This window comes from Thermobia domestica, chromosome 12, assembly GCF_964235325.1.
Source record: "Thermobia domestica chromosome 12, izTheDome1.hap1.1, whole genome shotgun sequence".
Taxonomy (NCBI): Eukaryota; Metazoa; Arthropoda; class Insecta; order Zygentoma; family Lepismatidae; genus Thermobia; species Thermobia domestica.
In genome coordinates, this window is record NC_137465.1 from 28,113,196 (window position 1) to 28,127,700 (window position 14,505).

The 14,505-nt window shown below is 33.0% G+C and overlaps 1 protein-coding gene across 1 annotated transcript in view; it reads right to left on the reverse strand.

Annotated features, from left to right (window-relative positions):
• Positions 1–236: 236 nt before the first annotated feature.
• Positions 237–14,505, reverse strand: part of LOC145666382 (sorbitol dehydrogenase-like) — a 60,889-nt gene continuing 46,620 nt past the window's right edge. The window contains exons 4-8 of the mRNA XM_081733572.1: positions 12,764–12,923; positions 10,373–10,557; positions 4,666–4,841; positions 4,006–4,127; positions 237–452 (exon numbers count right to left, since the gene is read on the reverse strand). Of these exons, the coding sequence (XP_081589698.1) occupies positions 293–452; positions 4,006–4,127; positions 4,666–4,841; positions 10,373–10,557; positions 12,764–12,923 (803 nt within the window). The 3' untranslated portion in view covers positions 237–292. The remainder of the gene's footprint in view (positions 453–4,005; positions 4,128–4,665; positions 4,842–10,372; positions 10,558–12,763; positions 12,924–14,505) is intronic.

A 14,505-nucleotide genomic window follows, 5' to 3' on the forward strand; every position in this document is an offset into this window, starting at 1 on the left:
ATTGGATGGAGTGTTATATGGGATCCTTTCACATCACCTATATTTTCCTGATCCATTTCCTAGTATAATTATTATCTGTCATCAAAAATATATCTGGCCCATATAAATTACTTAACGATAGATGTCACTTGTTTTCTTTTCAATACAACATCTAGCGTCCCTTAGAGTTACAATAAAAGTTAATGTAGAAAGAGGCTGACGTAGTAGGAAAAAAAAAACTGAATCCGACAAAAGAATTGGCTTGCAACATTTTTATTGAAATTTTATGAGTACACTGTTTGCAGAGTATTTACTATTCCTTAAGGCAATTGATCATGACTTTAATTGCTCCTCCTGCTCCTGTCCTGGCTGTTTCATAGGCTTGAGCAGTTTCTTCGAGTTTAAAATTGTGAGTAATTAATTTCTTAACGTTTAATTTTCCAGAAGCCACCATTGACAACGCCAGTGGGTAACTGAAATTAAAGAAAGAAAACATTATATGAACACATATTACAACACTAAGAAAGTACACTATCGCTAAATACTTCATCAGATGGGAGAGGAAGAAAACAGAAAGTATAGAAAAGTTGCTGTGAAGCGTTCAGATGGCCATAATCGTGGAAGTCACGTGGTTTTGTTCCGTTTTCGGCTAAAGTAGATAAAACTAACGGGTTGTTCAGAACGTAAATTGGAGACAGAAGAGAAAAAATGAATAAAAGTATAGTTATGTAAGAAGACTAAAAAATATACGAATAAAACATGATTATACGGAAAGAAAAACATTTAACTTTGGTTTTAAAAAATGCGCAAATTTCAAGTACAATAGACTTTCGATAACGGCCTAATGTGGACTGAAAGGTGGCCGAGTTCGTGAAAATGCCGGGTTGTCGGGAATGGGGTTAAAAGATAATAAATACGAGAGTTTCCTAAAAAAATACAGTACTGCACTTGTATGTATGAGTTGCTGGAGAATACAACAGAGAATAAACTGCCCAAATACACTTAAGAAGTCGATTAACTTTGGCAAAGGTTGCAGGTAGATTGAGCGGCTGAGCACGCCAGCGCCAGACACGTGGTGAAGTGGGAGTATGATGCGAGAAAAAGCAATGCGGGAAGAAGGGACACACGCACGCGGGCAATGACCTTGAACGGGTCTGCGTTCGGGTTTTTTTCGCCTTGCCAGGGTGTGGCCAAGTTATCCGAACTGCTGGGTTATCGAGTAGCGAGTTTTAGGGACTTTACTGTATAAATATTCATACAAAAATTACCAAAACTAATTATATCATATCAGGGTTGGCTGGTTTAAACTAAGGTGGTTTAAACCAGTTGTTTTTTTTAAATGGTTTAAACTAAAAAACGAAAAATGTTCGTAAAATCATGATGAACACAAATTTGTGGGTTATCACGTTTCATTCCCGTATATTATTCGTATTATATTCAGAACTAAATTCCCCATTCATTACTCAAAGAGATAATACTACAAAAGCAACTAAATATATATATATATATATATATATATATATATATATATATATATATATATTTATATATATATATGGTATATATGCATATATAAGTTTATGAATGTTTCTTTTGTGATTTTTTTATAGTTTCTTATTATTCTTATGCACTTGCTATCAAAGAAAAATTCTAAATATTGTTTCGTTTTAATAATGTTTACTATTGATAAAATACATCGAAATGCCGTACTTTTTTGGGGGGGAGGGGGGAGGTCATACAAACCCCACGAGAGTCATTTATTGACATCAGAAGTATCTTTGGTATCTATTTACGTATAAATGGGTCAAAGCTAAAGTGGACTCAAATAATTCTTATCTTTATTCACTTTTCTTACTGATATGCAAATTAAGTCGTCGCATTTCTTTAACCTGTACTCTGCAGTATTTTGAAATTGTCCATATGTAATTCGGTATAATGGTTTCATTTGTGCAACTGTTTATCTTTTTGTCCTTCTGAAATGACTCTTGACAATTATATTAACAAGTATGTAAAGATCAGTACAACGTATTTTTATCAGGAGTGCTTTGTGAGTGAGTCGGCAGAAGTATCGCATTTGTGGCCAATTAGTCCCGGTTTCGAGTTCAAATGGAAGACAATTTCTCTCGGATGTAAGCCGAGAAGCGGTTTGGATTCCGTTTTAAGCTTATGTGACCCCTTCCAGCATAACCCGGTTGTTACATAATGATACCAAGGCGAAACAAACTTAGTTCTGTCCATATGTGATATAAATACATAGAACAAATTATTTAAACCAAATAAACCTGGTTTAAACCAAAAAAAGAAAAGAAAAAAAGAAAGAAAGAAAAAGAAAAACGCTTTTTTTCAATAGAAACCATGGTTTTCGCCAACCTTGTATCATATATTAGGACGCAAAATTCATTCACTGATATATTAAAAAGTCTGCCTAAAGCAAGTTCCAGAACATGATGTTATTAAACTGGCAAGTCCAGAAAACTGTTAAAACAGATAACATCTAATGAAATTAACAAGTCCGTAAAAATGTTAAAACAGTTAACATTACATTTCAATGAAATTAGCAAGTTCGGAAAAGTATTAAAATAGATTGCATCTAACATTTCAATGAAATTAGCAAGTCCGAAAGAAGTGATAAAATTTGTTATTAGTTTAAAACTTGTTATACAAAATGGCTCGATCCAACATAAACGATTAGCCTGTTATAATTAGATTTGTTTTCCACACATTTTAATGTAATAAAGAAAGAGAAACGGCGCCAAACATTTTAAAATTGTAAAACATATATTACGATTATATTAAACATAAAATTGTCTAAAGTAATAAGTTGTAATAAGTAAAAAAATAATAAAAAATGAAGAGCAAAGCTCCCGTATACTTATCGATTATGGCACCATCTTCCTCTCCCTACTTCTATGTAATCTTTCGCCTTAAAAATATTCTAATTTATCTCGCAGTCTCACAGATTATTTTCTCAACTATAGCAATTAGCAGTATGTGCAATTATTCATGGCGCTTTCCACCCTATATCATGCATATTAACCCCACAGAAACAGTAGCTTTTCCTGCGTTGCTGGTATGTAGACTTCAGGGAAAATCTAGAATTTAAGAGTTTTGGTGTTTTTGGAGTAAATGTGAGATGAGGGTTTGTGGTAACCCTTGCAAGATGTGTTCTTTAATTCAGTGAACATGGTTTTATAATATTTCAATTCGTTGTTTAATCAGTGTAGAAGTGAAAATGTACTTTGATGAATACTCTTCCTTATAGTTGACAGATTTCAAGCTTCCAAACAATAGGTAGTATGTATAAGGCTTAAAGAAACCTATCATAAAAATCTGATAACATACGAAAATTAACGTGAAGCAGAAAAAATTATTTTGCTGATACAGGGTGTTTCAAAACAACACCGAGAACGTTTGGGAGGTGATTCCTAACACCAAGATAACACGAAAAGTATAGACCAATCTGGGTGCACAAATGCTTCCTTTCGGAGTTATAGGCTGCCGAAAATATGAAAAAATGAATTTTAAAAGTCTATAGCTCCAAAACGGTGGGGCCTAACGTAGTCGGGTCAAGACTTCACTTAGGAACTAATATGTGCCCTATCGAAATATACATGTTTCAAAATCCTAAGGTACTCACACAACGACTTTTATAGAGGGTGTTTTTCTACGGTCATATAACTTGAAGTACTCATCAACTATCTCTATAAAAATTGTTGAGGAAGTATCGCAGGAGTCTGAAACATGTATTTTTGGATAAGGCATATACTAGTTCCTAAGTGAAGTCTTGACCCGACTACGGTAGGTCCCATAGTTTTAGAACTATAGACCTTTAATGTTCATGTTTTCGGCAACCTATAGCTCCGAAAGGAAGCATTTGTGCACCCAGGTTGGTCTATAATTTTTGTCTTATCTTGGTGTCAAGAATCACCTCCCAAATGTTGTCGGTATTGTTTTGAAACACCCTGTATATGTCGCTTTAACTTCACCTTAAGATACATTTAAACTAGTCAGCCTGTTAATACTTACTCATTAGCATAACGGAAAACTCCCCGTATGTCAATCTCTCTACAAGCTGCATTCACAAGGGGTACATTCACTTTAGGTGGTCCAAGGCCAACAAGAACGATTACACCTCCAGATTCAGTAGCCTATAACGACAATAATTAAGAATAAATTATTTTATTTTCTCGGAAGTGTTTTAGTTATTTCCTAAATTAACAATTTTATATACAAGGATCTCAAAAGCTTAATATAAGAGGACTGGCCAGGTTCACTGGGTACTAAAAAGTTCCATTTAAATAGTTTTGAGGGGGAAAGAAAGCTAAAGACTTGAAATGTCGTGATATATTTTACATATAATATAGGATCTTGTCTGCTAAGAAAGGCAACAGGTGGCGCTTAGTCATCTGCTGCACTAAGCCATTCAATTATAATAATATAAATATTCAGAGACAGCTATAGTACCACAAATATTTTTAACCCATCCTCCTCGTGCATTCCGATGAAACCCCTTTCTCGGGGTTTTCCTGTTTCCTCCCTCTTTTTCATCCCATAATTTCTTTCATTATTAACGGTTTGTCCCTTAATTTGGAGCATAATTGTTAGACATTAAACTAGAAACTTCAATACTCAACGGTAATACGTAATGCTACAAATAGAACAATATATTTTAACAAGCAATTTTACCTGAATAGCTAATTGTATGCAAGGTTCTGCACCACTGCATTCAATTGTTTTGTCTGGTTGGCGTCCTAGAATCTTCTCAATCTGTTGAGCTGCTTCTTCCGTTGAAACTTTTCCCATGAGAAGAGTATCATCAGCTCCAATCTCTTTAGCAACTTCCAAACGGTGAGCAACAATATCTAACATCAGAGAAATTATATCAGTTATCTAGTATTAATTAACCTCCAGAGCTACATACTTATTAAACATCTTATTTAACAAACTTAGAGATATTCATATCATTTAGAACAGCCATTTCCAACTGGCTACTCTGTGACGTTACAGTTTGCTATCCCGTTTGTAGTAAAGCACATGAAGAGAACAAGGAACAGGGAAGAAGCCTAGCTTTAATAAAAACAGTTATGACAGGCGAGCAGTGAAGATTGACTGCAAATTCGATAAAATTTCAGATACACTACTCGTGGATCCATCACTACCTCCACACTGCCAACATCTGTTTATTTTACTTTCTATCATCCTCTCCGCTTCTTTGCTCTATATTTTTTCTGTAATTTTTCTGATCGTAAAAGAGTGCTTCTATGTCATACACCGGTCCATTACTGATGTAAAATTACATTATTATAAAGATGAAAGAATTGAATTTTTCCTGGCGACGTGATTTTAGTAACTGTTCTCGGACTATCAGCTAGGTGAAGGTATTGATATCCGACGTTTCGAATGCAGACATCGCATTCATCTTCAGAGATTGTAATGAAGAGACCGGAGATGTGAGCATGTATATATGGTGACTACTTAGGAGCAGAGCTATGAATGGGGGGCTTGTGATTGGCTGAGGAAAATGTCAGGACTAGCAGAGCATAGTGGTATTTGGTGGTATTTGTAAAATCAATTCTCTATCCAAGCTCTAGGACACAGAATTAATATTACAAATAGCACCATAGTAGCCAAGTGTAGCAATTTTGGGAACAGAGCAATAAAGAAAGCCATATCTGTCTCACGGGAAAGGAACAGTCTCAATAGAGACAATGGGTTTCAACTCAGCCCTATCTGGTCAGCCCGTGTCAGGAACAGAAACAGATTCGACAGTCATTTCTCGTAGCCACAACAACAATCAGGAGCCGGCATCCTTCAGTCAATCACAAGCCCCCATTTATAGCTCTGACCCTAAGTAGTCACCATATATACATGCTCACATCTCCGGTCTCTTCATTACAATCCCTGAAGATGAATGCGATGTCTGCATTCGAAACGTCGGATATCAATACCTTAACATGGCTGATAGCCCGAGAAGACTTACTAAAATCATTATAAAGGTTTCCAGTCATATAGAGTGTTTTCTATATATAAAGAATAAATAAAGATATACAAACTCAAAATAATCATTGAATTAATAAAATAAATACTTCAAATTAGTAGAGGAGTCGTTGAAAGAAAACTATTTGTAGGATTGTGATACAGAAGATATATCCAAAAAGTTTCACAGCTTCTATCGAACCATCAAAAAAGATATTTGGTTGCTATTGCTCAATTTCTTTATTTTTGAAAAGAAAAACTAGTTTTTCAATGAATCTCTAACTATACATAAATTGGAGTACTAAAATATTTTTTGCAGATGATACAGTTAGTTCAAAAGGAGGCACACGACATGACAAAATATTTCTTTTTAGAGAAACACGTGATACCCACGACTGGATTAACTCATCTAGAGGCCCGGAGCTATAAAAAGTATGTGGCTCCTGCTGACTTCATCTAATACATTTCTGTGAAAGTACAGTAGGAAAGTTAAGGGAATAGGTTTCATATTTTATTTTATGATGATTGTATATTCATGATTCTTTTTAAATAGTCAGTTGAGATTTTGATCAGAGTGGAGGCCCGGGGCTATAGCCCCCTAAGCCCCTCCCTTAATCCGGCCCTGGTGGTACCCCACTACAAGCATTGACGTGGATATGCATAGATTTTTATTTTATCGTACAATATTATAGAATTAGCAATTTACCAATAAGGATAGGGATAAAAACTAAATTTCCTAAAATCTATATTTTGTCTTTTTTCACTGAGCTCATCAATTTCGTAATACTAAAGAGGTCACTTTCGTAATGATGTTATGACAAACAATGAAAAACTTCTTCAAACTAGAAATCAGTAAAGTTCCATCAATGACGGAAATTGGAAAATACACATTAGTATTGACGGAAATCCATGCCCAAACAAGTATTTGAAACATTTCTGTTAGACTTCAATTGAATTTTGTAGGAACAAATTATTTTCTGTATGCCATGTAAAGATCTGGTCTGGACAGAAAATACATCATGATGATGCGGAATCCGAACAGGAAGTCACAGACGGGGGATGGTATAACAATGTCAATAATTAAAACAAAATTTGGATCAATATTAACAAAATTACTGTCTGTTCTTTGTACATGATTCATTATAAAAAGTGGCATTTCCTCAGGATTTGAAAAAATTATTAGATCATTGTACAAGAAAGTCTTTACACATCTAATAGAAAATGATCACTGTATTTTATTATCATACTTCTCATCAGTGCCGACCCTAGGTAATTTACTGCCTCATGCAATGGCAACATTTGCCGCCTCCGTTTCTCCAGAAAGAACAAATTTTAAAAGCCACGAATTTAAGTGTGCTACCCCATCATGAACAATGAAGGGGAATGGAAAGTGCACTTGCACTCAGAAAGGCCTAAACACTACAAATACAATATCGTTGTGTTTGTTTTTCTTTAAATAATAATCTATTATGTTACTGAAAGATAAAGCAAACACACGTGCAGAGGAAAGATGGTAATCCTTTTTATAGAATTCAATATTGAGCTTCAATCTCTATATATCAGTTTGCAATTCCAGGCAACTAGCTCTTTTATCTTTATTTCTTGATTTTACCTCTACATCTGTTTAAAAAAAATATTTAAAAAAAGCTTGTTTCCACCTTTAATAATAAGAAACTTACTTGTGACAAAGACAAGACTAGGTTTTCATATCAAAACTGTGATAACTACCTAAATGGTCTGAAGTCTTTGATACGGTAAATCATTCTATTTTATCACATAAACTGCATATTAATGGTTTTCGTGGTATCTGTTATGACTAGGTAAAATAATATGTAAGAATAGAAAGGTATTGAGAACAAATTCTACAAAAGGAACTAAAAATAAATTCTACAAAGGAAAGTAAAAAATAAAGTTTATAAAGGAAACTTCATCATCATACAAATCTGGCCAGAAATTTGTAAACAATAAGAGTGCCACGAAGTCTCTAAATACAAAACTTTCCTCTCAATTTATAAAACCCGCCTACACTCTTTTGATATGCTAAATACACTACAATTTTGATATAAGAGATACCGTTGACAATGTTAAATTAGTGTAGCACTTAAATAAAACTTAGAATCATGAAAGTTCCAACAAGTTAACATATACACATCCAGAAACCTCTTTGAATGAATTTTACCAGAAACTATTACTTAATTCTCAATCAGGGAACTCAGTTTACCCGTAAAAAGTCAGGGAATTTCATGAAAACCACAAAAACTGGAGAAGTCAGGGAATTTTAATTAAGTACGGATTTTTACCTCTTACAACCCATTGCTGTAAACCTTTATTTCGCTACAGCAAAAAATGCTTGAAGTAGATGGCGACTCTTGCAATTGGAATCAATTGTATAATATCTTCTTTCTTTTTTTAAAAAAAAAAAGAAAACAGAGTAGTGCTTTCAGCACCACAATATCAATTAAATTACTTTTCGAGTTTCGGTTTTTGGAAGACGTGGTTACTGAGCCTTCACATTCATTACAAGATAACGGTAGAGTATTAGAAGTTTGTGAACAGTATTGTGGCGAGCAAAGCTCTAGCAAGGAACGTGTCTCAAAATGAATATCAGTGTAAACCCTGTTATAATTCGAAAATTGTTCTTGCTTTCTTGTTTTCTCGGAATACTTGAATAATGTAAATCTGCTGGTTTTCTCTTTTTACCTTACCTGGCTATTGTTTGGGGATATTTCATAAAATAAATTAGTTTGTTTAGCAAAACTTTTCTATCCATATGTGCATTATATAGGCAAAATTGGGTGAGGAACCTCTTAGTTAGGAAAAATATAGTTGCTCTTTTACATTATATATAGTACTGGAAATTTGTAAATTATGACCTGAAAAACCTGGAAAAGTCAGGGAATTCGTGCTCGCCATATAGCGGGAACTTCTGATTGTGTAAAATTTATTTTAAGCCTCTTCAAATAATTCCGAATGTCAAGTTCCTTAAGATTCATACAGATAAATCCTCAAAATGGTTTAAACATATTCATAAACTTTTTTTTTTTTTAAAAAAAAAAGGTAATATTTGTTATGTTAAGAATTCTAAGAGAAAAGTTACGCAAATTTGCATTAATCAATATTTATTTTGAACAATTCAAATCACTTTTGAATTATATGTATATTATATTTTGAATAAGGAACACTCCAGTAAATCGACTAAATCTTCGATTAAAATTATGAATAAACTCATTATGTTTTTTTAAAGCTATATGTTACACTTTATTAAAATTTCAGTAGTTATAGATAACAGTCAATCTAAATAAAAACTTGAATTTCCATACGTATAAAATAGAGAATAGATTTACATCTTAACATTTGACATCCAAACTATCAAAATGAACAGTAAATTTTCTTGAGACGAAAGAAACTAAAGATTTTTCTACTTTCAGGATACGATAAAATAAATATCTTCCAATAAGTTTTTTTTACGAGTGATGATTTTTTAAAGTTTATCATTGAAAGAGCAGCTCCCCATGGCCTAACGTTAACTTTTCAGCAAGATGATATAATTAAATATGCGTTAAATCGTGATCAGTTAGTTGTTGTTCCTCTTCTGTAATTGCCATATGAAAATAATGCATATCTTGTATTTTTTTTTCTTTCCTTCAAATTGTACAAATGGAACGCATTAAAGTGTTTCCATCGGAAATTATTACGCGCGATATGAATTCATTTAATTTCCATTGAAACATTAATAAATATATGGAAACTTCTTGTAGGGAAGTTTACCAGAGCCCTAATTTTAAAAGCCTTATTCTAGAACTCGAGCCCTTATAGGACTAGAGAGAAAGCCTCCAATCAAGATGGCTGTCCATAGGATTTGAAAGTACAAGACTCGATTACTATGTGAAAATGTTAATTATTTCCCTAGGGACGATTTTTTCACCAATAAATTTAAAAGAAAGATGCAATTTCACTTTTCAGTGTATGTCCGTACTTTTCAGGATGCAGTTTCTTGACATTACAGGAAGTCAAAATGCTTTATATCAGAGGAATACGTGCTGAATTGGAATCCGAGGAATTGACGTGTAGAAGTTACTATGTGTGAATTGAAGCTAGTATTACTCAATTCTTATATACGGTGGTATATCTAACCCTAAATATTTATTTATCATTTTACTTCAGTTCTGTAATTTCCACTTTCCACATGTCCGTTTGAATTACTGGCAAAGCATCTCCATCTAGAAACGATGGATAAATGGACTAGAATCTGCCTTCGAGCAGAATTAAGAAAATATTACTTAAATATTGAGGCTGTGAAATGTAAGGCTATAGTTTGATTTGACCTAATATCCTAACCACATGAAATTCATATAAAAAAAATTCACTGAACTACTAATTTACTACGTTAAGGAAAATAAATGTTCTCTTTACTTACCTGTAATAATGACCCTACTGGCTCCCATAGCTTTGGCAGCAAGTAAGCTTACGAGACCAATAGGGCCAGCTCCAGTGACTAGTACCACTGAACCTAGTGTAATTCCAGCTCTTCGGCAAGCATGGACTCCAACAGAAAGAGGTTCCAGCAACGCTCCCTCCTCCAAAGAGACATGGTCAGGGAGTCTACAAGAAAAAAAAAATTGTAAATGTTATCAATTAACACCTATCGATCATTACAATCAGTATAGCCACATCGGCTTTTCTGGTATTTTTTCTTTTTACTTCTTTCTTTTCTTCTGCTCTTTGTGGTGATCTAAAATAATAATCGAAAGAATAACTTCCGTTTGCGACTTTATATCAGTTACTCAAGATAATCAGAGCTCGCTAGTACCTTCAATTTTAATTTTCATGTACTCATATTGTGATATACAATGCAAGATTTTTGAAAATGAAAGTAAAACATATCTAGATCTTAATTAAGCATGTCTTGAAACAGGAAAACGTTGTAATATTCTGCCCAGTTCCGTTAAGCTGTATTACATAGTTGTAGATCAAGCTGAAAACAAGGGTACCACTAAAAGGTCAAAAGTAAGACTTTGCCGTCCTTAACCTTGTTAATCATTTAACAAACGTTAATCTAATTTGGAAACATTGTTATACATATATGGTTCAAGATGAGTTCATATTAGTTTTGACATGTGATGTTTACAAAAAGGATAATGTTCTTTAAAACGCTAAATTAATTCTAATATTCTTCTTGCAAAAGCGCTTCTCTACAGATTAAATTTCTCAAGAATAAATCAACAACCTCTGCAATACTAGATTTTTTGCAAATTATATTATTACCTACGGACAATAAAGAATACCCATTTTCATTTTTTGTGCACTCAGTAAGACTTTTGATTGCGTTTATCACCAAACTATCTGAACTGTATTCGTATGGTATAAGAGAAACTGCTAATGAATGGTAAAAACAGAAAACAGTATAGGGAGTAAAGTATTACTTATGTCAAAAAGCATTTATGTATATTGGTATTCCACAAGGATCAGTTCTAGTTCCATTATTATTCCTTGTTTGCATGAGTGAGATGCCAAACAATATAAAACATGGTAATTTAGTCTTACATGTAGACGATACAAATATTATAGTTAAATGAGGCGGGTTGACAGAGTGCAAAAGAATGTTAATAATAGCCTCTTATAGAACTAGAAAACTGGTTTTACCACAACTTAGTATTGAATGCGAGTAAAACTAAGTGTATATATTTATAACCACGTGAATTCTCCTAATTTTGTCATAAATAAAAACTCTACAGAATGTGTGAAAAATTTCAAATTTCTTGGTCTTTGCATAGATGATAAGTTAAATTGGAAAACACATTATCAAATAGTGCAGTACACTTTCTTTAGTGATTTACATGGTTAGAGCACTCACTCCTGTGCTGAGTAAAGAAATCATAACTCTATATTACACTAATTTTTACTCATGCGTTAAATATGATATATACTGGGGCTCAGCAAGCGAAATATTTTCAAATTGCAGAAACAAGTCATTCGAATTAGCACATACACACACATATTTTCGAAATAGTTGTAGGAAATTTTTACTGTGAATTAAACGTTATGACTGTACCACGTTTGTATATATATGAAGTACTAATGTTCATGAAAAGTAACCTAGATTATAACTTCATACTCTGATATCCATAACTACGAAACTCAGAATCAAAATTCGCTGCTCATACCTTCTCATAGAACGAGAATATTTGTAAATTTACCTATGTATACAAGAACAATGTTGTATAACAGACTACCAAATAAAGCAAAAAACATACAGGATAAAACTTTGTTTTGACGTGGACTGAAGAAGATATTAACTGAGCAGGTATGCTAATCAATTGAAGAATACTTACAATTTGGATTCAATGCACAGGTAATTTTGTCATTTATTAAAATTGATGTATCGTCATAATTCTATTACTATGCATTTTATGTACTTTATGTATTCAAGACTGATATGTTCTATACCATTTGTATATTTCTATATACTATGTAATGATCATATCGTCGCATGAAAATCAGAGGAACGTAACTCCAAAAATGCTGTTTTCCTTTTCTTCATGTTTGGACATAATTTTGAAAACCCCAGTTGTTGTAAACTGAACGTAACGCCATCTGTTCTCCTTGTCGATCATCTGTTGTAATGTAGCTCAATTACCATCTTATTAAAAAAACATCTTTCTGAGAAAATTAAAATTTTGTCCATTCGCCTGTAATCCTACGAAAATTGAGTTGCGTTCCTCTGGTTCTCATGCGACGATATGAATGCAATAAATTTCAGTTTCGGGCTAATGATTAGGTACTTCAATGAAAATAAATAAACACTTACTTGTAACAAAAATCTGCTGCGTGCGTGTAGTAACGACACAAATTTCCGTCTATTGGCGGCGTAGCACAGAAAATGACATCGGGACAAAGATTGTACTTCCCATCCTTGCAGAATTTACAATAACGGCATGGAACGCCTGGTTCTATGGCCACACGGTCACCTGTTAAGAGATTATAATAAATTCAACTACGTATTCCCATTCAAAAGGCTTTATCAATACTAGAATACAATAGATTTGTAAACTTATATCCGTATGGTCGTTATGGACTCAGACTCGTAACCAGATCACTAAAACAGGTGGTGCTAAGAGCGGAAGGAATGCTAACTTGAGTTCACCTTACATTCATATGTACCTACCAACAAACAACTGAAAGTTTCAGGTTGGCTGAAGGTGGTCTTAGGAGGACTTAGCTCCCTTGGCCACTTCCTAGCTGCTGGCCTGTATGCAGGGCCGTGACGTGGAAAACCAGCGCCCGGGGCAAGAGTATTCGACGGCGCCCCCATACATATATTCCAAGCAATTTTTCCTATCTTTTTTCCTTCCCGAATTTTTCTCCCGAATTTTCGCCCCCTTATTTGGCGCCCGGGGCGAAAATTGTGTGGATCTCTTCATTTAGTCTGTTTAACAATGGTTTATAATAACTTGTAAATAAACAGATATACAGGGTGTTTCAGATAAAACGTCCAGTGCTTATAAATCCGAAACGGCTGAGAATAAAAAGATGAAACGAAAACTGAGATAGGAAAATGTCATAGGGCGCATCATAGTAATAATAATAATAATAATAATAATAATAATAATAATAATAATAATAATAATAATAATAATAATAATAATAATAATAATAATAAATATAAATTAGATATTTAATAAAAGGCCGCCATTTTAGCACGTTAGGAAATATGTTCTCCCAAATGCTAAAAACAAAATTCTATTTAAAATAAAAATTAATGTTTATTATTCTTACGCAACTGCAGATTTTACTTATCATAAACCTATTAACTTATAATTCAGAAGATATGTTCCACATTCGTCTACACATGAGAACCCTGCTGCTATTATTAGTTTTTTAAAAAAATTAATTTCTCATAATTGAAAATGCAATGAAGAATTTTTTTGAAGGACTTCTAAAACGCAAGGAAATTATTTAGCTAAATACGAAAATAAAATTTTGTAATAATTAGGTCAATCTTTATTCACAGAAGATTATGTATATATGAGCATTTCAAAAGAAAAAGGAAGTTTACAATAAACTTCTAGCAACAACTGACATGGATTGATTTACAATTATGTTAATTGTCGCTATAATCTACTTTCAATAGTTATGTAATTTTCAAATTTTAAATAAAATATAAATTTCACATTTTTATATAAGATTGTGCTTAGGTGTTTACATGCATTGTGTATGAAATATTAAATTGTTATTTTGTGTACATCCAATGTTAATATACATATCAAATGAAATATATGGTAATAAATTTGCATGTTTTCTACACATCATAATATACATCACTACTTCACTATAACATTGTCCCACGTAAATAGAAATGTCGTGCATTATTAATAGTCTATAATTCACATTTCACTATAAGTAAACACATATATTATCAAACCACAAACTAACGATCTTTTCTGGGCCTGTAAGCATGCATTTCTACCAAAATCAAAATAGGAAGGTATTCAAATCTAAATATTTGCGGGAATTAGTTTTGTAAACACCAGCAAAGAATAATTCTAAATA